The sequence below is a fragment of the Henckelia pumila genome, chromosome 2 (assembly GCF_033568475.1).
Source record: "Henckelia pumila isolate YLH828 chromosome 2, ASM3356847v2, whole genome shotgun sequence".
Lineage (NCBI taxonomy): Eukaryota > Viridiplantae > Streptophyta > Magnoliopsida > Lamiales > Gesneriaceae > Henckelia > Henckelia pumila.
Genome location: NC_133121.1, coordinates 4565479 through 4589425, shown reverse-complemented (window position 1 = coordinate 4589425; position 23947 = coordinate 4565479). Strand labels below are relative to the sequence as shown.

The 23947-nt window shown below is 35.8% G+C and overlaps 5 protein-coding genes across 7 annotated transcripts; 2 read left to right on the top strand and 3 right to left on the bottom strand.

The window, feature by feature from the left end:
• Nucleotides 1-2410: 2410 nt before the first annotated feature.
• LOC140883475 (fibrillin protein 5 homolog) lies at nucleotides 2411-4452 on the bottom strand. Its single transcript, XM_073289959.1, has 7 exons — nucleotides 3968-4452; nucleotides 3749-3864; nucleotides 3555-3677; nucleotides 3343-3441; nucleotides 3226-3270; nucleotides 2892-2965; nucleotides 2411-2810 (listed from the first exon to the last, which is right to left on the bottom strand). Exons 1-7 carry the CDS (start codon nucleotides 4227-4229, stop codon nucleotides 2738-2740), a joined length of 792 nt encoding a protein of 263 aa, XP_073146060.1. The 5' UTR covers nucleotides 4230-4452; the 3' UTR covers nucleotides 2411-2737.
• A 518-nt stretch (nucleotides 4453-4970) lies between these two features.
• Nucleotides 4971-7067, bottom strand: LOC140883171 (protein BOLA2). 3 transcript variants are annotated; one of them, XM_073289537.1, is made up of 3 exons: nucleotides 6907-7067; nucleotides 5484-5506; nucleotides 4971-5395 (listed from the first exon to the last, which is right to left on the bottom strand). In XM_073289537.1, the coding sequence occupies exons 1-3, from the start codon at nucleotides 6925-6927 to the stop codon at nucleotides 5203-5205; spliced, it is 237 nt and encodes a 78-aa protein (XP_073145638.1). In that variant the 5' UTR covers nucleotides 6928-7067; the 3' UTR covers nucleotides 4971-5202. The 3 variants fall into 3 exon arrangements, with proteins under 3 accessions (XP_073145638.1, XP_073145637.1, XP_073145636.1); XM_073289536.1 differs by having other exon boundaries at nucleotides 6865-7055; XM_073289535.1 differs by lacking the exon at nucleotides 6907-7067 and adding an exon at nucleotides 6578-6826.
• Nucleotides 7068-12527: 5460 nt separating this feature from the next.
• LOC140881934 (uncharacterized) lies at nucleotides 12528-16275 on the top strand. The gene has a single exon (XM_073287615.1). It carries the CDS (start codon nucleotides 12677-12679, stop codon nucleotides 16001-16003), a length of 3327 nt encoding a protein of 1108 aa, XP_073143716.1. The 5' UTR covers nucleotides 12528-12676; the 3' UTR covers nucleotides 16004-16275.
• Nucleotides 16276-19599: 3324 nt separating this feature from the next.
• LOC140883697 (pentatricopeptide repeat-containing protein At1g62260, mitochondrial) lies at nucleotides 19600-22025 on the top strand. The gene is made up of 2 exons (XM_073290264.1): nucleotides 19600-21768; nucleotides 21891-22025. The coding sequence occupies exon 1, from the start codon at nucleotides 19624-19626 to the stop codon at nucleotides 21619-21621; it is 1998 nt and encodes a 665-aa protein (XP_073146365.1). The 5' UTR covers nucleotides 19600-19623; the 3' UTR covers nucleotides 21622-21768; nucleotides 21891-22025.
• Nucleotides 22026-22798: 773 nt separating this feature from the next.
• On the bottom strand, nucleotides 22799-23947 carry LOC140883430 (uncharacterized). Its single transcript, XM_073289886.1, has 2 exons — nucleotides 23483-23947; nucleotides 22799-23393 (listed from the first exon to the last, which is right to left on the bottom strand). Exons 1-2 carry the CDS (start codon nucleotides 23903-23905, stop codon nucleotides 22929-22931), a joined length of 888 nt encoding a protein of 295 aa, XP_073145987.1. The 5' UTR covers nucleotides 23906-23947; the 3' UTR covers nucleotides 22799-22928.

Sequence of the window (23947 nt, the reverse complement as noted above, 5' to 3'; positions counted from 1 at the left end):
CTCCTTGAGAAGTTAAATGAGGGAGGATAAATTTATATATTTAAAGGTATTTAACGTTTTTTCGTTTATTAAATTTAGGGGTGGGCGTCGAGTCAGGTAAAATCGGGTTCGGATAATTCGGGTCGGGTACCCGATATGTCGAGTAGAAAATTTGTCTACCCGACATCAATCCAAAACTTTCGAGAACCCGACTGTTGGGTACCCGAAAATGTCGGGTAGTTTTGGGTATCCGACCAACAGGTACCGGAAAATTATAGCATATATTTTATATAAAAAAAAAAAAAACCAACTTTGATAATTTGATAGGAGAATAATTATCCTTGAGTAAACTTGATAAAAAAAAAAAAACAATAAACCAGGAACCAACAAGAGATTAACACCGAGAGAGTGACACAATGCCCGATTCAAATGGCTCAGCGAATGGAGATTGCCGATTGGAGAGAGGATGGGTCGGCTTAGATGGGAAAAGAAAATTGATAAGAAAAGAAAGATGAATTGGTGGGCTGCCTAAATTTAATTGTCATAGCCCTTAACATGCATAAGTCCATAATATAATTTATTTTTAAAAAAAATATCGGGTACCCGATATCTGATCGGGTAGTAAAAAAACTACCCGACACCAACCCGACATACAATATATCGGGTTTCGGTGCTACCCGAACCCGATATTTTTAAAAACTACCCGACTCGTATTCGATACACGATACTAAATGCCCACCCCTGATTAAATAACCGTTTGTAGTTTATTATTATCTGAATTTATATTATTTAAAGAGTTATTTGCACCAAATACCCCTGTGAAATATAAAAAATTCACACTTCTCTCATATTAAATTTTAATAAGCATTTTCAACCCTGACCTTTTATAAAATTAGCACACGTGCCCTTTATATGAGCGATTGTTGCACACGCGCCCCTCATGCGATTGGACAAATATTTTGATTTTTTTTACACCAAATACACCTGTAAAATATTAAAATTGCATATTTGACTCATTGAAAGTATAATTTTTAAATATTTTCAATCCATAAGATACAATTATAAAATATTTATTAAACATTTACATTTTATGAATTTTTATTTTATTTTCATTTTAAATTTATTATTATTGATTAATTTGTTTCTAAAAAAATATTATTACTCTATTTTGATATCATTATTTTATTAAACTTACTTCGTGCTTCCAAATTTTTCATTAAATATGCATTCATAAACAAAGATTTAAATACGTAAAAGTACCAAAATATTAAACAAATTAAAATAATAAGTTCAAGCATATTACTTTTTCGATTTAGGACTATATAGTATTGAACCAAAATCTAAATTTTTGAAAAGATGCATTGCACAATTTGCAATAAATAATAAAAAAATAAAATAATTGTATAATGATAAAATTTACTATTAATTTTATATTTAATTAAATAAAAATAGCTATGAAAATATTAGTTATTTTATCTTAGTATTAGTTATACAAAAAATATATTTTAATAGTAAATTTTATCATTATATAACCACTTTATTTTTTTATTATTTACTGCAAATTGTGCAATACATATTTTCGAAAAATTTAGATTTAGTTCAAACATATATAGTCTTAAATTGAAAAAGTAATATGCTTGAGTTTATCATGTTTATTCAATATTTTGGTACGTTTAAGTATTTAAATCTTTGTTTATGAATGCATGTTTAATGGAGAAATTGGAAACACAGAGTGTTTTAATATAATAATGATATCAAGAAAAAGTAATAATATTTTTTTAGAAATAAATTAATAAATAATAATAAATTTAAAATAAAAATAAAAAATCATAAAATGTAAATGTTTGACAAATATTTTATAATTGGATCTTATGGGTTGAATAAATTTAAAAATTATACTCTCAAGGGGTCAAATATGTAATTTTAATATTTCACAGGGGTATTTGGTGAAAAAAATCAAAATATTGACTCAGTCGCATGAGGGGCTTGTGCGCAACAATCGCTCATATGAAGGGACGACGTGTACTAATTTTATAAAAGGTTAGAGTTGAAGATGACTATTAAAATTTCACATGAGATAAGTGTGCATTTTCAATATTTTACAAAGATGTTTAGTGCAAATAACTCATTATTTAAATTTAAAAGTTTTGAATGAAAACTTACATTTAATAGCATTAATACAATAATTAGGTTTTTTTTTAGTAAAACTTGTAACTCATAAGGTCATGTTATATTAAATTTTTCTACATAAAACTTCGAATTTTGAAATTTCTTCGGAAAATTCAATTATTTTCATAACATACTGAAATATTTAATTCGATTTGATTTAACTGGTTTTCTGCGGTCTCTTTTAAACTTTTAAAAAAATCATTGATTATTCAACTCACGCTCAACGAAACATCAAACACCATATGATATGAACCAATCAAGCTGCATAAATTATCAATATCCATTAATTTGTTGTTACTCATATTACACATCTCTCTTTCGATAATCTCGTACCGTGTATAAAATGTTTTGCACTTAATAAATCTGAAAAAAAAGACATCCAGTTCCAAATGATGCGAGTGAAGCCACTTTTCACTGAAAAGAACAAAGATCAAGCAGTTTGCTCTAAAAGAAGGAACATAATGAATGGCCAAATATACAACTATGATAACTTGATGGAAGAAGAGGGAGATACAAGAAATATTAGATTTACATATCAAAGAATCTGAAACCAAATACTGTTAATGAATCTTGAGGGATCATCCTCCACTTATTCCACTCTTTCTAAGATGAAGATATTCCCTTTGTCATCTCTCCCTATCCTCAATGAATCATCAACATATCTGCCGTCGTAACAAAAAATTATTCGTCGAGTGGAAAAAAAAACTCTATAAATCTTTACAAGAAAGCTTAAATCAACATACGTGATCTCCAGCCAACCCTCGGGGTTGAAGATTCCAAGAAGGATGTCATAGTTTTTGCGGAAAACATTCATCAACTGTCGAATTCCCACGAACACAAAATGTATCAGTTGCCAAAATACTAATCACATGATTGGAACCTAAGGAAGAATACAGAATCTTGTACAACAATCAGGTGGGGACTCGAAAATCATAACCAAAGTTGGGATTTTCAATGTTTTGCAGTCGTATGAATGAATGAACAGGCGGCGAAATCCGACAAGGGAAGCGAATCCGAATAGGGGAGCAAGTATATCTTATGAGACATACATTTTTAAGTCTGTTTTCTGCAATGTACCTGGTCTGGAGTGATAATGGACTTCTTGTATATTATCTCAACTCTCTGCAAAGGGAATTTAGGCCATCAAAAGATTATATTAAGCCGGATTCCGATTTCAACGGTGTAAAAACTCACTGATTTCGAAGTAGTCTTGAACGAGGCTTCAATGGTGAGCTGACCACTCAACAGAGTGAGGCCTCTGGCACTGAACTTGATCACGTTAACTGCTTTACCCTCCATTGCCATCACAAATCCTGGACATGTTAGTACACATTTCCGGGAAATAGATATTATCACCTTTTAGTTCTTATTTTGATGCTATACTTTGAAGCGTTCTTGCGTTATACCTCGGCAAGATCAATAGATTGGACGAAATCTCCCAAGTTGATGAAATCTCTCAATCCCAATTTAGTTCTTCTTGAACCCAGAATCGTAATGGTGCTAAAGATGAGCTTCCACGCTCCAGCAACCTGTGATTGTAGCAAATGATGAGTTCACAAGTTCGAAAAGAAATGAAAAGAAAAGAACAAATGGGTGGCACCTTTTCTAGGCAAAGAGTGGGTTCAGGAGTGGGATTTTGAGACTCCAAAAGCTCGACCAATTTTCCGATTTCACTTTTCTTGGCAGACGGGACCCCAAATATGCCTCTGTTAACGCCTATCATAATGCATTAGTTCCTTTTATTTCTCCAACAACAGATAAACCTTAAGCTTCAACAAATTCAGTGTCTTTATTTTTGAATACCACTGGAATTTCTCACCTTGTAATGCAGCATAAAGGTCTCGTTTGATTTGGGCAGGAGACCCGTAATCAGACAGTTCTTCATCTGCAGCAGACAAGTGCGGGGTCTGTTCTGCAACTTTGAGGGAAGAATGATACCAAAATCGAAAAGGGTTGTCTCGAAATCCGATGAAACTGTATCGGGCGGCCATTAATGGGAGCTTCGTCGCCATATTGGTTGAACTGGGCGGGAACACGTGGGGAGCTGTCGCGGGCATTAGTCCGACCTCGTAGGCTGGCATTATGGAAGCAAATGAGATGTCTGGTTCGGCAGATCCAGTTTATACAGACTCACGATTGCCACCATAGCCAGATGATTGTGATGAAAAGCATACAATGAATGAAGAAATCCAGACAAAGAATTGGTGGAATGATTTTGGCGTTTGGTTTGGTTTGGTTTGGTTTGTGCTGTTTTTTTTGTGGTTGACTGAATGGATAGAAGTGAAGTATGTATGGCAGAAGATGGTTGTTGGAGGCAAGCCACTCAATAATAACCAAATTTGATCTATTTCATCACCTTGGGTTGGCTGACTCTAAATTCTTATTTAGAGAGTTCATGTGTTATTTTTTTTTTGGGTTTAAAATATTATTTTTTATTGAAAATTCGAGTAAAACTAATCAATCTCACAAATCATTACCGTCTTACCAGAAAGAAACCCGCTCATTATGAAGATTTACGATAATTGACTAGTTTTATCAATTTGAATATCCTAATTCCTAAACATAGATGTTTTGGTGGAAGATTTAAAAAACCAAACTAAAAATCACTAAAACAGGTTGATAATAGCCATAGCCCACAATAATAGAATTAATAATCCAATACTAAATAAAACCACATACGTAGTTGAAGTTCGAGTTATATTTACCACATCCAAGACAGACGAAAATAGTGTAACAGAGCATTGGGATTTGGGAGTATATGTCTTTTGTTTAATTAACATCTAATCTAAAAGGTGGAAATATTTTGATGCCACAATCTCATATATTTCAACCATATCCATGGCACATCCCATTCATATTGACTGGAGCATAATAGAAAAGTGAGGATACATTATAAGCAGATAATATTGCAAGCATCATTTTATTTTATTTTAGGTAACTAATATGCACTTTCATCATTGTCAAGTAAACGAGAGAGCGCAAGTTGTTTGAATTTGAGCTTCAGCATTTGCAATCGAAAGCACAATTTATTTTGTAAAGTCTGTTCAACCATATTCAAGTAGCTGCTTGGGACTTTTGGGTCTCTTGTTGTTCCCACTGCTCATCAGTCAGAGCTTTAGTTATGGAAAGGGCGTGAATTTCTTTCATCTCTTCCGCTAATGCAGTGTTCACCATTCGATGCCTCTCCAGCAATCTTTTGCCCACAAATTGTTCTGAGACAATCTCGACTGTGAAGCTTGCACCACATCTGAGAGCAAAACAGATGTTGATTGTTTATACAATGAACCTATCAAGAATCAAAGTAAACCTAAAAAGTGAATCACGTGAGAACATACCCTCCGGATATGTCGACGACCTCCTGAAATGAGGGGAAAAAACAAGATAGTGTGAAAAAATGAGATATAAAACCAGGATAGAATGGATCAACAAGAGTTTACGTCAAATGGTGGTAGTAGAAAGATGGAGCGCATTCTGAAAAATTTAATACAGATAGTTTTCTCACTTAATGTAGGTGCTATATAAGTATATATATATATGTGTGTGTGTGGGCTATACAAGCCATTGCTCCAGGTCACTACGACTCCAAGTTGCATCCAGACAAACCCAAAATAGGGGCAATTGCCCTCCAATCCCCCTTATGTCTCGTGTTATTTTCAGGATCCATACTAACCCGTAACCCATTCCCCTGCATATCCCCCACATCTGACATTTCAACGAAGAAACATATCCAATGGGAAGGCAACATATTTAAGGTAGCACTTTAACCTTTAGCTCTCCACTCAGAAACACCATAAAATTCGACAAAAAAACATAGACTTGGACTCTGTAGGATGGCCAGATAATAAAAAAAGCATAAGCTAATAGAAACTTGGGTGGTTCAAAATATATCCCCTCCAACTCCAACACCTCCCATGCATTCGTGGCGATCCATCTCCATGTCAGACATAGCTCTAGAAATCATTCGATCCAGCACAAACTGGTCATCGGATCACACAGTAAATTATACATTTTTCTTCGCTAACAGACAGAACAAAGAAATCTTACAAGGCATGGCATTATGGCCCTCGTCCGCCATAAAAATTCGCGCCACAGACCTCTTTTCTTAATCAAAACGTTACACAAAGTCGTGATATGGCCAGTTTCCAGTTCTTAAGCCTCCTCTTTCTCTAAAAAACACTCAGATATTTCATTCAATTCTATGATGTAAAGTCATATTGATTATGATTGTCATAACAGAAGGATTCGGCCACCGTTGTTAGAACCAGAATGTGGAGTTATGTGGAGTTAAGCGCATGGGTAGGTTCAGCCTCGTCTACCAATACATTAATCACGCAAAAGAAAGAAAGCCTTTCTAAATCTACAAGCTTATTCTGAAGGATACAAGCAAAGCAATCAACTTTATAATATCTGTCACGAATAAAATACTAACAAGTCCCACTTCGCTGAATAAGTATACTGTAGACTGGAGATTCAGAAAATTCCAATCTTTCCCACAATACACAGGAAAAAAAACGCAAATCGAACAGAGTTTAACTAAATTTAACACACAAAAAGCTTGCCAACTGAAAACAAATTGGAGAATCGATTTAATTGTGTCAATCAGATGCAGTGCTACGAACATTTCCAACATTATAATAATGCTAAAATCCAAAACCCACGAAATAAAAATCCATAAATCACGTATAACAACAAACAATACTAGATAAGAGCGATTACAAGATGAGATGGATTCATCTTTGACTTTAGGGTTGATTCGACCTGCTCCTTCGTCACCCCCATTTTCCGGTGTGTGTGTTTTTGAGTAATGTTTCGGTGCGTGCCCGCGAATCTAGTAAATAGTGCGTGCAAGTCAAGCTATAAGCGGGATGGATTTGGAATCGGAACTGAATTCGGGTAGGATATACAATTTTTGAGATGTAAATGCAAAAACTTACCGCCTTATCTTTGAAAATATTATTATTTTTATTATAAATATAGATCAATGAATCCGTATCACATATTACAAATTTAGATTCGATATCGTACAAAAGACTTTTTTTTAATGGTAATACGTGATATATTATTAAACCAAATTCAAATCTTTCGATACAAGCTTTACCAACAAAGAATGAAAATTTCGGTTTTCCTAAATGTCTTACTTCTGCGGCCATAGAACCATTATAACGGAAGTCCGTCTCAAATCTAGTGACTGCTTGCACCGTTAAGAGCGAATTTGTTGATGTTTCGTGAATCGGTAGACCTATGAGTTGTGCTAACCTCAAGCCCTCTTTTATCGCCTCTAAGGGAGTGCTTGTAATCACTATAAAAAAAGTGATTGTTAGATTTTGGCTTAAAAAAATCACTTTTGTGTGTTTTTTAAATCCAAATTATGTGTTAGCTTATCTTAATTTAATTGAAATCCAAAAGCTAGTCATATGTTGATTATGATTCTCCAAAAGTGATTCTAATAAAAAATTAATATTAAAATTACTCTAATCACTTATTTATCAAACAATACTCAACTCTGATTTTTAGATTTTCACATTTATTTCCAAACACTTTCAACTTTTGATTTTTATTAACTTTTTTATAATCTATAAATTTAGGGAGTGTTTGCAGTAGATTTTGTTTTTGTGGAAGTGATTAATTTATAGATTATAAAAAAGTTAAGAAAAATCAAAAGTTGGTAGTGTTTGGAAACAAATGTGGAAATCTAAAAATTAAAGTTTGGTAGTATTTGATAAACAAGTGATTAGAATGATTTTAACAATGACCTTCTTATTAAAATCACTTTTGGAGAATCATAATTATCACATGACTAGCTTTTGGATTTCAATTAAGTTAAGCATAAGCTAACACATAATCTAGGTTTAAAAAACACACAAAAATGATTTTTTTAAGCTAAAAGCTAACAATCACTTTTTTTAGTGATTGCAAACACTCCATTAATTATTTTTACAAAATCATAATCTTTTGAAAATACTCCCTAGTTCTGCTACCACAACATAGGACGGCTTCTCTATTCTCCGACCAAAAGCAAATATCATCTACCCTTGATGGCCATGGATCAACCCCACCCCCACCCCCACCCACGCAAAAATAACATAAGAATTTGAGGTATGATTAAATGACGCATCAACATCCAATCTCAATCGGTTTAGGAGAGGCGCCACCCATCTAATTGGAGCCAAAGTGCTTGGAATGATTGGATGTTGATACCCCGTGAAATATCCCGGGTTATCACCAAACCCGAGTGATTGTCGAGTGCCCGGACGCGAGATGGTTTTTAGGTTAGTGGCAAGAGAAGATCAGCGAAACAGGGAAAATGTGTCTCCCCTTCCCTTGCCAAGAGGTCTTTTCCCTTGCCAAGAGGTGTCCTTCCTTCCCTGGGCAGGAGGAGTCTTCCCTTGCCAAGAGGTCTCTTGCCTTGCCAAGAGGTATCCTCCCTTCCTAGGCAGAGAACCCTCCGGAGCACCCTGGCCCCGAGCACCCTGGCCTCCCAGCATCCTGGCATCCAGCACCCTAGCGTCCAGGACCCTGGCCTCCCAACATCCTGGCATCTAGCATCCTGGCATCCAGCACCCTGGCCTTGAGCACCCCGTCATCCAGGCTAGAGGACCCTTTCCAGGCCAAATCATAACACGGGTCCCACAACATGGGCACCATCTGAAAATGACAGAGAATAATAATGAGTAGTCATGAGCACTGTCCAAAAATCACGGAAAACATCTAATCACATTTAATAGATGTCAGAAACCCATAACGTACAATTATTGGGATCTCTCCGGAATTCCTATAAATACCAGGCTCCCTGTCCTGGTCATGGTATGTTTCTATGTTCTCTTACGTTCTTTGACATCTTCACATTTACACTTTCAATTTTTCTAAATATCATAAGCCCACTCTATACATCTTAATCTAACTTAAGCATCGGAGTGGCGATGCCGGAAACCATTCCGGCTCCCCACTGACGAGTTTCCTGGTTTTTCAGTGTATAGGTTTCATCTCCAAGAAGACAAGAAACTCGCCTTCTATTTCGCTCGGGAATTCACCCACCCCCGGGTACCCATTTTATGATAATCGCATCAGATGTATCTAAGAGGATCAACGCGCAAACTGGAACTCTTGAAGCATAGAGACACTCCACTCCACGTATAGCCTCGACCCAACATTATCTAGCTTGTGAACAATTCGATTTCTTTCACTCCAACAAGCCCAAGATCGGATCGCAAATTCCTCGAAGTCCTTTCTGTCCAACATCTCCTTCATCCATAGAAACACATCCAAAATGTCTAAATGTCGAACCTGCTTAAGAAGAGACCAGAAGTGTGTGTCTTTCCTTAACATTCTTTCACCATAGTGCACCAGACTAATGCATGGCCTGTAGTGTCGCATCCAAAATGGCATAAAGGACATTCGCTGCTCACAGGGGACATGATGAGATTTCAGATTTAGTGTCGTCGTCGCGATTAAATCGTACAAAAAACTTACTATAATGAAAAATAATAGTTTTGACATAAAAAAAATAATGAATTTTTATAGTTATGATTAAATAAGAAATATAACCTACAAAACTGACCCACGAGATGGCTTCACGTGAGTTTTGTTGCGTCAAAATTTTCAATTGAATTAGATGCAATGCATCGTGCTAATTAAGAAAAATACAAAATTAATTATAATGATTCGAAAAATAAATAGATGAAGATTTGAAATTCAGCTTGGTTAACCCAAACAAACAAATTTCTAACCAGTCCTTCATGCTTCCAATCAATCAGTCCATGTTTCAATAATCAATTCAAATGCAGCTTTAGACTTTATTTTTTGGGAATATGTTGAAATAATTGTTGAATATATGAAGGTTTGATTGGAAATTGTTTTCGTATTTTCTACAATCAATAATTTGGTTGTTGATGAGGGAACAATTATTTCGATTGCATTTGGATTAGTGGCTTTGTTTTTGGAAAGAGACATTCAATTTGATAAATAATATAGATCTCAAACGAGAATCGGAGAATGCATTTGAAATACATAACAATTACTATTGAAATTGCATAATTTAATGCGAATTTAACTACTTGAATTGTTTTCATCTAAATAAATCAAAAAAAATTAGATTATATCATTTTAAAACCATCAATCCAAGCATAACATAGGAAAATCTTAAAGTTATCATTAATTAATACATAAATATTTATATTTTATATTGTTAAGTAGTCTGACTTACTTACTTTTACGTGTATAATATATATATATTTACCAAATGCATACTTACATCATGCCTAAACTCAAAACTTTATAAAAAAACTTATCCTCAAAAAAACTTTGTAAAACGTGTAAAATAATTAACTGAATTTTAATAAATAAGATAACTAAGCTGAAATGGATATTTTCATTTAATTTCTTACGTGTCCACTATATCTTTATATTGGTTTTCTTTAAACATTGGGAATCAAACCAAGTCGATCTAGAGATTTACAATATTATCTTCGATACGATAAATATTGGACCCATAGATTTATTAAAATAAACTCTATATTATATTAATTTCACTCGTGACTAACCATTAGCTACGAGGTCTAGTCCATAATTTTGATTGATTAAATATAAATTAAGCTGACTCGATCTAGAATCTGCTTTGAAAAAATCTTGATTTCTTTTTCTCAAAGTATGTAATATAATTTTAATTGTAATATAATTTTAATCGTCATTTCCATAGTTATCATCAGGTATATATGTAATATGATATGAAATAATTTTATGGATTTATATTTATAAAACTATGAGACGGATCAATCACATTCATATTTGTAATGAAAAGTAATATTTTTTGTACGAGTAATACTTTTTCATGAGTCGATTTGGATCGGATACTCGTCTCATAAATTTGACTTATGATACAGCCTCTTATAAGTTTTTATTTAATTATTATTATCATGGATCAAAATTTCGATTTAGGAAAACTTTTATTTTCATATATATATATATATATATATATATATATTTCTATGTTATCAGATTTCATTTTTCATCAAATATCTAATGGTTTGGAAATTTCAATTATTTTTGAACGAGATTGTTGGTATAGTAGCACTTGCACTACATACGTCACCATTTTATTAGTATCGATGTTATCAAATCAACGTCACGTTGAAAAAATAAATAAAATTTAATAAAAATAATAAATATTCATCAATGCGCAAAACCCATAAATTTTATTTTTCTCAGTATCATAATTTATTTTTTAAAAACTTATGACATGATTTACATGCACGACAAACGAATATTTACAAAACATCCTATCTCATAGGATATATAAAGCATTTTCATTACACGATGAATTTGAAAATCATATTATTAAATGATCCATGAAAAAGATAAAAAATTACGTTTTTAAGTGTATTTGAACACAAGAGAGATATGAAAAAATATTGAATTTTCAGTATATCGAAATTACAGTATCAAAAACATATCGAATTTTCCAAAAAAATCATTGATCATTTGATGCAACTCAATGAACTCATTTTCTTCAACAAAAATGTAATATGCATTAACTTTAATTAGGTCATAATATGCATTTTGTTACTTTTGAGCAAAATAAATCAGTCATCCGGTTGTTTAGATTTTGAGTTTTCCATATAAGCTATTTTGCAAAGAGTGTTTAAAATGTAAATCTGCATGGTCCTTAGATATGGACATTTTTTTAAAAAAAAATTTAAACCCATAATTCTTATTAATTTATGATATAAATGCATTGAATGGCATTGTTGTATTTTGAATTGAAGAATTAAATAAGACGACAAATAACATAATGCGAATTCAATGGTCAAATCAATGAGTTGGCGAAAAAGTGAACCAGTTTCACTGTTACATCACACGTTCAAAAACAATATTACATGCTATGTTTAATGTTTTTTAATTATATATATTGTCATTGGCGCTTACAAAGATGAAATAATATATAGAATTTTAATTTCACCCGCTACTTATTTGCAATTACAAATTATAATGAATTTAAAATGATATTGTTATTAGATGTAGTTGAAATATATAATAATTAAAATAAAATATACGTGAGAAATGAATTTCAAGTGGTATATGATCTTTACTTCTATAAACAACAAAAATTTATTTAAAATCTATTAAAAAATTTTTTGAGCATAATTAAAATCTATAAATTTGAAACCAAGCAACCAATTTTTATTCTTATTTTTTGAAAAAAAAACCGAAGTTTTTTAATGTAAATTAAAGAGGGGTCGAAATGATAATAATAATAATTAAGCCAGTGTTAGAAGAAAAGGTGTAGCATCAAACTTTACACCTCACAAATAAAGGGTAACCCCAAAACAGTAATAAAAAGAGAGAGCAAGAGGAGAAGTGTGAAATAGAGTGATGCATGCGCATACTGGCGCAACATATGGCAATCCCCCTTTCCTCCATTTCTCTGCCAATAGTCGCCGCGGGCACGCACTAATTTACGCCCCCGTCGCGCATTCCGATATCCTACACCCACGAATATATATAAGCTCTGACATTGCTTTTGGCTCTTTCCATGGCCGCCGTCGCTATCTTGTTCATGGTGGTGATTTACACCCCATTCTTAACCTGCGCCGTGTTGAATGCCGACACTCAAGCCGAGATCCAAGCCTTGACTTCTATCAAGCTCAGCCTCCAAGACCCACTCGGCGCGCTCGCTGACTGGGACCCATTGACTCCGGCGGCTCCCTGCGACTGGCGCGGCGTCGCATGCGACGGCCGACGGGTTACGGAGCTCCGCTTGCCTAGCCTCCAGTTGGGGGGTGCTCTTTCCCCGGAAATCTCTAACCTGCGAATGCTGCGGAAGCTTAGTCTTCGCTCCAACTCCATCAATGGCACCATTCCTTTGTCAGTCTTCCAGTGCACGCTCCTCCGCTCAATCTTCCTCCAAGACAACTCATTCACCGGCCCTCTACCGCCGGAGATCTCGAATCTCACCAGCCTTTTGATTCTCAACGTCGCGGGCAATCAACTTTCCGGTGAAATCCCCGGCGAGCTGCCCGGGAATCTCCGCTTGTTGGACCTTTCATCGAATGCATTATCGGGTGAGATACCTGGAAATATTTCGAGCGGGTCTCAGCTTCAGCTCATCAATTTGTCGTACAACAAGATTTCCGGTGAGATTCCTTCCAGTTTTGGGGAGCTTCAGAATCTTCAGTATCTTTGGTTGGACCACAACAGTTTGCAGGGAGAGTTGCCTTCGACTCTAGCTAACTGTTCAGCGCTCGTTCATTTCAGCGCCGAGGGGAATGCAATTGGTGGGGTCGTACCGGCGCCGGTAGGGGAGCTACCTAAGCTTCAAGTCATTTCCTTGTCTCACAATAATTTATCCGGCCCAGTGCCGGCTTCTTTGTTGTGCAAGGAGTCTAGTTCTTCCCCATCGATTCGAATAGTGAAGCTTGGATTCAATGGGCTTACTGAGATTGGTATGCCAGCATCTGCTGCGTGTTTTAGTGCTCTTCAAGTTTTGGATCTTCAAAAGAATAAGGTCAGTGGGAAATTTCCGCAGTTTCTGACCAATCTTTTCACACTAATTTCGTTGGATTTGTCTGGGAATTTCTTTTCTGGTTCATTGGATGATGAGATTGGTAATTTGGGGAAATTGGAAGAGTTGAAATTAGCATATAACTCGTTTAGTGGAGTAGTTCCCGGTGGCATAAAAAAATGTGTGAATTTAAAAGTTCTTGATCTTGAGGGGAACTTATTTGCTGGAGTGGTCCCGGCATTCTTGGGTGAGTTGAAAAGTTTGAATGTTTTGAATCTTGGAGGGAGTAACTTTTCTGGTTCAATCCCTTCCAGTTTCGGTAATTTATCGGCCCTCGAAGGACTGAATTTAAGCAACGCTGGGATAAAAGGAGAATTGCCTGATGAAATAATGGTTTGGAGCAATTTAAGTTCATTGGATTTGAGCTGGAACAAGTTATCTGGGGCTATTCCAACAAGCATCGGTAATTTAAAGAAGCTTACTGTTTTAAATCTTAGTAACAATGGTTTTTCGGGTTCTATCCCAGAAAGTATTGGGACTTTGTTCAAGTTGTCAGTTCTTGATTTGAGCAAACAGAATTTATCTGGGATATTGCCTAATAATCTTGTTGGTTTGCCTAATCTGCAAGTGATTGCATTTCAAGAGAATATGTTTTCGGGCGAAGTTCCTGAAGGTTTAAGTAGCTTGTTGGGTTTACGGTATTTAAATCTTTCTTTCAATTCATTTTCGGGTCAAATTTCTTCCACGTTTGGTTTCTTGAAGTCATTAGATGTACTGTCCTTGGCCAATAATCACATTTCTGGATCTGTTCCTTCGGAACTGGGTAATTGTTCAGCTCTTGAAGTTATTGAGCTCCGTTCAAATACTTTGAGTGGTTCGATCCCGACTGAATTTTCACGTCTCTCGCGGTTGAGGGTGCTTGATCTAGGAAAGAACAATCTTACAGGAGAAATTCCAGAAGGACTTTCTAATTGCTCTTCACTGACATCTCTTTTACTCGACTCAAATCATTTGACCGGATATATTCCAGGCAATCTCACATTAATTGCCAGCCTTTTCAATTTCAATGTGTCCAACAATGACTTATCCGGTGAAATTCCAGTGACGTTAGGTTCTAGGTTCAACAATCAGTCGGCTTTTGCGGGTAACCAGGAACTATGCGGGATGCCACTGGATAAGAAATGTGAGCGAAGTAGTAATAATGGCAACAAGAAAAATAGGCTGATCTTGTTCATTGCTGTTGCTGCCAGTGGAATCCTTCTGATGTTATCTTGCTGCTGCTTCTACATTTACAGTTTCTTGCGGTGGCGTGAGAGGGTTCGAAAAGGCAACGACGGTGAAAAGAAGCCGAGCCCAACTACTGCCAGTTCAAGAACGAGTGGTGGTCGTGGAAGCAGCGAAAGTAGTGGACCCAAGCTTATTATCTTCAATAACAAGATAACATTGGCAGAAACAATAGAAGCGACAAGGCAATTTGATGAAGAAAACGTCCTCAGCCGAACTCGACATGGTGTAGTTTTCAAGGCGTGTTACAACGATGGAATGGTGCTTGCTATTCGTAGACTCCCTAATGGATCCCTTGACATGAACACATTTAGGAAAGAAGCTGAATCTCTAGGCAGAGTGAGGCATCGAAACTTAACTGTTCTACGTGGATACTATGCTGGATCACCCGACCTTAGACTCCTCGTTTACGACTACATGCCTAATGGAAACCTCGCAACCTTGCTTCAAGAAGCATCACACCAAGATGGCCATGTCCTCAACTGGCCAATGAGGCACCTCATTGCCCTTGGCATATCCCGTGGCCTTGCCTTCCTCCACACAAACTCAATGGTTCATGGCGATGTGAAGCCACAAAACGTGCTGTTTGATGCCGATTTCGAAGCCCATTTATCCGATTTTGGATTAGACAAGCTCACCATCTCCCCATCATCCGAACCATCCACCTCAGCATCTGTTGGAACACTAGGTTATGTAGCACCAGAAGCAGCACTAACAAATGAAGTGACTAAAGAATCAGATGTCTATAGTTTTGGGATTGTTTTGTTAGAACTCTTGACCGGCAAAAGGCCCATAATGTTCACTGAAGATGAAGATATAGTGAAGTGGGTGAAAAGGCAACTCCAGAGAGGTCAAATTTCAGAGCTCTTAGAACCAGGTTTGCTTGAATTGGACCCTGAATCATCAGAATGGGAAGAGTTCTTGCTAGGAATAAAAGTCGGATTGCTTTGCACCGGATCCGATCCATCGGAACGACCCACAATGACCGATATCGTGTTCATGCTCGAAGGATGCCGGGTTGGACCCGACATCCACTCATCAGCTGACCCCACTTCCCTGCCTTCTCCGGCTTGACCCACCCCGTTATACCGGACCCAGTAAACCCGAGCTCGTTTACATCCATTTGTCTTAATGATTTTGTTTTTCTTTAGAGTAAAAAGATTCTTGCTTTTGGGATTCTTTACTCTTGCCTGCCGCCAATCGCCATCAGCATCTTTTTCTTCTTCTTTTTTTTTTCTTCTTGTAGGCAGGACCACATTTGAATGGGGGGAAAGTGAAGTGCTTGGAAGTTAATATGTTAAATTCAAAAGTGTGTTTGAAAGTCAAATGATTTGGACAAAAGGAAAGGACTTTGTTTGTTGCTGTCACGTGGGTAGTTTGCTCCATTTGTTGTGGGCTTTCTCATATGATCTGTTCTGTTTTTCATTAAATTTATGATTTTCTTTATCAGTCAAGATTTTGAAAGCTTCTTTTGGGGCCCGACACCAAAAATTATAGCCGTTAATGCTACAGATAAATAAAAAATAATAATTGCCAGAGCTTGGTGGGTAGTATCCAGATTCCAGGGTGTACCAAAGATTGTGGGGGGTGGGCTCAAATGGGACGATGGGTGGTCAAATTTTAAAACTTTTTAATAAATTTGCTTTATTTTTTTAATATATACTTGAGGATGAATTATGGTGCCCATTTGGATGATTGGATCCACCCTAAACTATACACTTTCTCATTACATGCTTAAAAAGATATTGATGTTAAAAAATGTATTGAATCATCTCGCTGCGATGAAAAAATGGATCCCGTGCCATTAAATACGTTCTGACCGGTCGTTTTATTTGATTTGGTGCGAAGTGATATTCTCAAGGGTTATTTTTTTATACGGGTTTCTTATATGAGTTATTCATTAAAAATTATTACATTTTATGTAAAAAAATATTAGTTATTATTATAAATATGGGTAAAGTTGATCTTTGTTACGAATGAAACCGTTCTTTCTCCCTTATACGAGCATCTCATTAGTTGCCCTTCTTGCATGTTTGGGAAAATATGTTTATTATATTGTGGTTTTTAGGGATCAAGGGACAAAAAAATGTGTGGAATTGGTTCATCCAACTGTGTAGATGGATAATAGGTGGACACCGAATTTCAACAAACTCAAATAATATGCGAGTAGCTTTTGGGCAAAGCTGTCAAACGAGTCAACCCATGGCGGGTCGTGTCGGCCCACCAAAAACCCACATTTTGGCGGGTCGATGGTGGGCCGACCCACCATTTTGGCGAGTCGAAAATCCTCAACCCAACCCAACTCAAGGTGGGTTGCGGGTTAAGCGGGCCGGCCCACGGGTTGGGTCACGAAAAATAAAAATAAATAAAAAAAATTATAATTAATTATAAATATAATTTCATAAATAAATATTAATAGAAATATATTAATAAAAATTTAAATTATTGATTTCATGTGTGTAAATTTTATATAAAGTAATTAATACAAAAAAAATTCATAACTTTTATTAAAAAATACATATATCATAATAAAAATAAAAATAAATTAATAATCCTCCAGGCCCGCGGCGGGCCAACCCGCGCGGGTCGCGGGCCTTGGCGGGTTGGCCCATCTAGGCCCACTTTTTGTTGGGTTGAAAAAATGTCAACCCAACCCACTTAAATTGTGTGGCGAGCCGGATCGACCCGACGAGCCTAACCCAAATTGATGGCTCTACTTTTAGGTCCATAACTTATTTGGGCTACATGCATAAATGCCATTTCCGTATTTGGTTTTCATATTTTATTTAATAGAAAAAAAAAGATTTAGAAAAATTTCATAAAGAGAAGCATGACAATAATGATAATACCGGACAATTGTACGTGACACAAAGCAATAAATTGGGGATTCATGATGGTACGCCTGCTTACATATGATATGGGGCTGAAATAGCACAAGTAGTGTCACATTCAATGGTTGTGACCCGGGTTGGTGCTTGATTTGATTTAGATAATGTTTCAAATGGCTTAAAAAAGTATTTTTGAGTTTTTTTCAAACATATTTTTTTAATAATTTTAAATATTACGTTAGTACTGACTAATTTTCGTCAAAGTTATGTTTTAATTTTACAACTTTGCGCTTTGTTGGTTTTAGTCTTCGAAACATTAACTTGAAATCCAAAAATAGTGGTAGGATACTAGAAAATATTGACATAATATCGAATCAAAAATTTGATCATTTATTTGATGTCACATCAACATTCTCTTTAAAAATTACCAAAAAACAAAGTTACATGAAAAACATACAATTTTGAAAAATTAGAGGAAAAAAGCATATCATCTTTAAAGACAAGAGTCTAAACTATTAATTTTCTTAATTTAAATTTAATTTTTTTTAAAAAATGTCAATTTCAAAATCCAATTTCTTTAAAAAAAATTCCCGCTGATAAATGAGAATAAAAATGTTCCAATATTGATATATTTTTCCTTAAAATAATTTTCTATTCCATTTATTAACAACAGTTAGAAACCGGTCAAAAAGTGTTTATTGGCCTTTTCCCGTTAAAAAACACCTAAGGTTGCATCCCAATTCCTAACCGATCTTTAGGTGGCCGAATAATTTTTCTTTCTTTAAATTTTGAAAGTAATGAAATATGAGTAATACTCCGTTGAAATGGTATCATCCGTAAGATAGGTCAACTTTACCCATATTTATAATAATAAGTACAAAAAAAATTTTATGAGACGATCTCAAAGGTCATTTTTTATGTCAAAAATATTACTTATTATTATAAATATGGGTAAGGTTGATCTGTCTCATGGATGAGACAGTCTCACAGGAGTGTTACTCAAATAAGTAATATTTTTGGCATAAAATGTAATATTTTTTAATGGATAACCCATATAAGAGATCCGTCTAAAAAAAATGACAATTGAAACCGTCTCATAAGAGTTTTTGTCATGAAATATATATTTTTTGGATTGAAACTTTTTCTTGATGATAAATAGAATACAACTTCTCTTATGAGATAGCTTGTATCAATTTTTTGAGAAATTTTTTTTATTTTAATTACACATGAAAAAATTAATTTTTATTCAAAGTATGAGCATGATTGACTCATCTCATTAATAAATATTTGTGTTACTCTTAAACATACCTTTCATATTAGAATAATGTTAAAGGTACCAACCAATATATCATGTAACGATATTTACAATAATTATGTCGTGATATTTTGCTATTATCTCGTGAGATTTTAATATTATATCGTGAAATTTTGCTTTCAATATATTATGAGATTTGATAAATTAAATTTTTGTATTGAATTTTGTACGGTTTACAAATTTCGTTGTACATGTAGCATTACTCTTCATATTATTTATTTTTTAAAAATTAAGACTGAGGTTAGGCTTGAAAATATATATTTTGAAGTTCCAAATGAAAAATTATAAGATACTATGGTAGTGTTTGAGAAAGTTTTTAGAAAGAATTTTTAAGCTTTTTCTTAACAATTTATCAAAATTTTATTAAAAAAAAGTTGAGAAATACTTCCTAAAAATTTTGTAACCTACATCTTAATTATTTAAGTAGACATTGAATTATAATTTATCTTTTATATATTTTTATTTATTCCAACTTAAAGCAAGATCAATTTGCCCATTATATAATCTCCTCATATCTAAATTTGAATGTTCGTTGCTGGCATTGTCCAGATATGAAATTTCATGGGATGGGGTTGGAAATTTTTCGAAGTTATTCGTTTTCGCAAATATTCAACTTTCGGACCGTGCAATGGTGGCAATCTAGTACCGATCGAATATTCTCAACACTGAAAATCAACCCTTCTCATTTCCCTCCAGAACTATATAAAACGAATAAGAAAATTTCCCAGATGATCCGAAGTGGCAACCTCCAATATGCAAGAACGTTGTTTGATAAATTATCCCAAAGAAATACCGTGACTTGGAACTCCATGCTGACAGGGTATGTTCAAAATCGGGATATTGCAAGAGCGCGGAAACTTTTTGATGAAATGCCGGAAAGGGACATTATCTCATGGAATTTGATGATTTCAGGGTACATGTCATGCTACAGAAGGGGGTATGTGGACGAAGGTAGGCTCTTGTTTGATGCAATGCCTGCGAGGGATTCTGTTTCTTGGAATACCATGATCAGTGGATATGCAAAGAATGGTAGGATGGATGATGCTCTGAAGCTGTTCAATATTATGCCGGAGAAGAATGTGGTTTCTTGGAATGCAACGATCACGGGGTTTTTGAATAATGGCGATGTTGAGAGCGCCACTGATATATTTAAGAGAATGCCAAAGCGAGATGCTGCGTCTCTGAGTGCGTTTGTGTCTGGATTGATTCAGAACAATGAATTGGATGAGGCAGCAAAAGTTTTAATTGAATATGAAGAAATAGGAGACGAGAAAAAAGACTTGGTTCATGCTTATAATACTTTAATTGCAGGGTATGGTCAGAAGGGAAGGGTGGAGGATGCTCGTTTTCTTTTTAACTTGATACCTCCACGTAGTAGCAAGGAAAATGGGAAACTTGTGGGGTTTGAAAAGAATGTTGTGTCATGGAACTCAATGATCATGTGTTATGTGAAAGCAGGGGATATGGCGCGTGCCAAGGACTTATTTGATCAGATGGAAGACCGAGACACTTTTACGTGGAACACAATGATTAGTGGCTATGTTCATGTTTCGACCATGGAAGAGGCTACAGATCTCTTCACTAAGATGCCAGCTCCTGATTCATTGTCATGGAATTCAATAATATCGGGTTTTGCTCAGCTAGGAAAGATGGAGCTCGCTCTTGATTTCTTTGAGAGAATGCCTAACAAGAACAAGGTTTCTTGGAATACCATAATAGCTGGATTTGAGAAAAATGAGGATTACAAAGAAGCAACGGATCATTTTCTTCAGATGCAGTCTGTAGGAGAGAAACCTGATCGATTCACTCTGTCCTCTCTTCTTAGTGTTTGCGCAGAATCTGTTGTTCAAACACTTGGAATCCAGATTCATCAGCTGGTAACAAAATTCGTTATACCCGACATACCATTGAATAATGCTCTGATTACCATGTATTCAAGATGTGGGGCAATATTTGAAGCAAAAAAGGTTTTCAACGAGATTAAATTTCAGAAGAATGTAATCTCTTGGAACGCCATGATAGGAGGATATGCATCTCATGGATTCGCTAAGGAGGCCATCGAACTTTTCGAGTCAATGAAGTTGTTGAAAGTACGGCCAACTTATATCACGTTTATATCGGTTTTGAATGCATGTGCTCATTCTGGCCTAGTGGAACAAGGCAAGTCATATTTTAAATCCATGGTTAAAGATTTTGGTATTGAACGTAGAGTGGAACACTATGCCTCCCTTGTGGATGTTGTTGGCAGGCATGGACAGGTTGAGGAGGCCATGGATATTATTAACTGGATGACTATTGAGCCAGACAAGGCTGTGTGGGGGGCCTTGTTGGGTGCTTGTCGGGTGCACAACAATGTTGAGTATGCAAGAGTAGCGGCTGAAGCATTGATGAGACTTGAACCAGAAAGCTCCGGTCCCTATGTCTTGCTATACAACATGTATGCCGATGCCGGAAGATGGAATGATGCTGATGAGATCAGGGTCTTGATGGAGAGAAACAATATAAAAAAAGAACGAGGTTATAGTAGTGTGAATTCCAGTTTTCCATAATTTTTTATCGGAAAGTAACACCGGAGTAATGAGTTCCCAGACAAAAGAGTGCTCACACTAAGTTATGATTGAGCTACTGCGTGGATGATGAAATGTGATCTGCAAGTATTGTTATGGGCGGAGAAGTCTTACCATGGCTTTCAACTGGTAAGACTTGATTACTTTTCTTCTTTTTTTTTTCTTTTTTTTTTTACTGTTTTCTATATTCCATCTGCTGTTGGGGGTAACATTGAATTCTCTTGCATTACTACTTGCGTATGGTGGTGCAGAATGATGATTTGATCCGATCAATCTGGAGACATAAAGCCAAAGTATTTGGAACTCTGGGATGCTGGGAAAGGTGCTGGTAGTCTTTTGCGAGTATGGCGCGCGAATAGTGCTGCTTATGGCCATGACAAGTAATTTGTCTTACTGCCGTTACTGATAAAGTTGCATGTCCATAGGATTTGAAACAATTCATCTTTCATCGGCATTTACGAAAGAAACCAAGCTTAGTCCTAGAGAAGAAGCAAGATCTCTAGGAAATGAAATAATGTTGGAACCTTTTGCACAAGCTTGATTCCTCAATAGACAATTGTTGAATGTTCAATGTATTCACGAATTCAAAAATAACTGTAGACATCTCCTTTTTCCCATAGTATTTGCAAGTCCCATGATTGAGAAATGCAGTAAAGAATCAAACCCACGCACTTTCTTCAAAGGTACCTTCAACTGGGATGACTTTGAACACAAGTTTTGAAATCCATTATAGTTTTCCTCTTTTTTATTTGGAAAAAACCAATAACTCGACTACTGATTTTGGTACCCGAAAAACTTAAATGGTTTATTGATGTATTAAATAGAAGTGATGAATGTTTTTTTAACATAATAGTGATTGATTAATGTTTAAATAAAAGTTGCTTGATCTAAAATAATTGATTTAAGTTTTGAATTGAGTTTTCTAAGATATATTCAGTAATTGCATGCAAACTTATCTAATCCAAATAGTTTAGATAACACAACCAAATGTTTTAGAATCTTTATTACTTCTTTTTTCTCTGTTCTTCTTCACGGTTTTTTGAACTATAAATTGCATGTTATATGCTAGATTATTGAAATTTCTTTTGAGACAAAACAAAGTTTTTAATTCTCAGATGCAGAAGACAAATGAAAGATAAAATTTCTTCCAGACCAAAACTGAAACTAAATACCCTTACTTTAATTCTGCTGGAAAAAAAATTACATTAAAACCAGAAAACAAACCATCATGATCATGAAACCTATTCACAAACCTACGAATTTACTGTTAGATCACAATTACACAATCCCTAAGCTCTAGCCCTCTTCGTTTTCTTTGCAGCAGGCGATTTAATACTCTTTGGCTGTTTCGGCTTAGGCGCGGCTGCCTTCTTCGGAGCCACCTTCTTCACACCCTCCGTCTTCTTCGTCGCCGCCTTCCTTTTTGTCCCCACGGTGGCAGCCGTGGCTTTCACTGCTGTTGCTTTAGGTTTCTTCGTGGTGGCAGCAGTTTTCTTAACAACGGCGGCAGGTTTCTTGGCGGCGGGCTTGGGCGTGGGCTTGGGGTTACCCTTCTTTCCGGCATCCGATAGCTTAAACGAAGCCTTGACTTTGATGAGCTTTCCTTTCGCGGTGGAGTTCTTCAATTGGAGGCCGAGAATTTTCCTGAAATTCTCAGGTAAAACGGATTTGTGCTTCTCTTCCATGTACTTGGCGATCGCGTAGGGGCTGGATCCACCCTTCTCATTTAATGCTAACAGAGCCTCCTTGATCATCTGCATGTAATCAAATTCAAACCCATACTCAGAATTACAACTCCAATGGCGAATAAAGATTAAAAAATGGAGAAAATATCATATCATACCTCGAAGTATGGAGGGTGAGAAGAAGTTTTAGCCACTTTGGGCTTCTTCACTTTGGCAGCCGCCTTGGGTTTCTTCTCTTTCACGGCAGGCGCCTTCTTCTCCGCCGTCGCCTTCTGGACTTCCGCGGTGACAGTCATATCTCCGATCAAGATTGGAACAGAAAAATATGAAGAAGTATGAGGAAATTGCTTTGCTTTAGATTCTGCGATGGCAGCAAAACTCCCCTCCAGAATATATAAGCGGGGAGCGAGATTCTGCCCAGTGGAAAACTGAAATCTGATTGGTCCATTTGAATTGACGCGGATTAATGCTCTTTGGCAGGGGGATTGTGGAACGTACACGTGGCGGTTCTCCTGGACGTTGATCTTTGTTTGAATTGGATTGGTGGTGCCATACTTATCCGATAAGATTAGGGGGAACATGTGTGTGTTTTCTTGGTATAATATGGGGGCTTATTTTTTGCG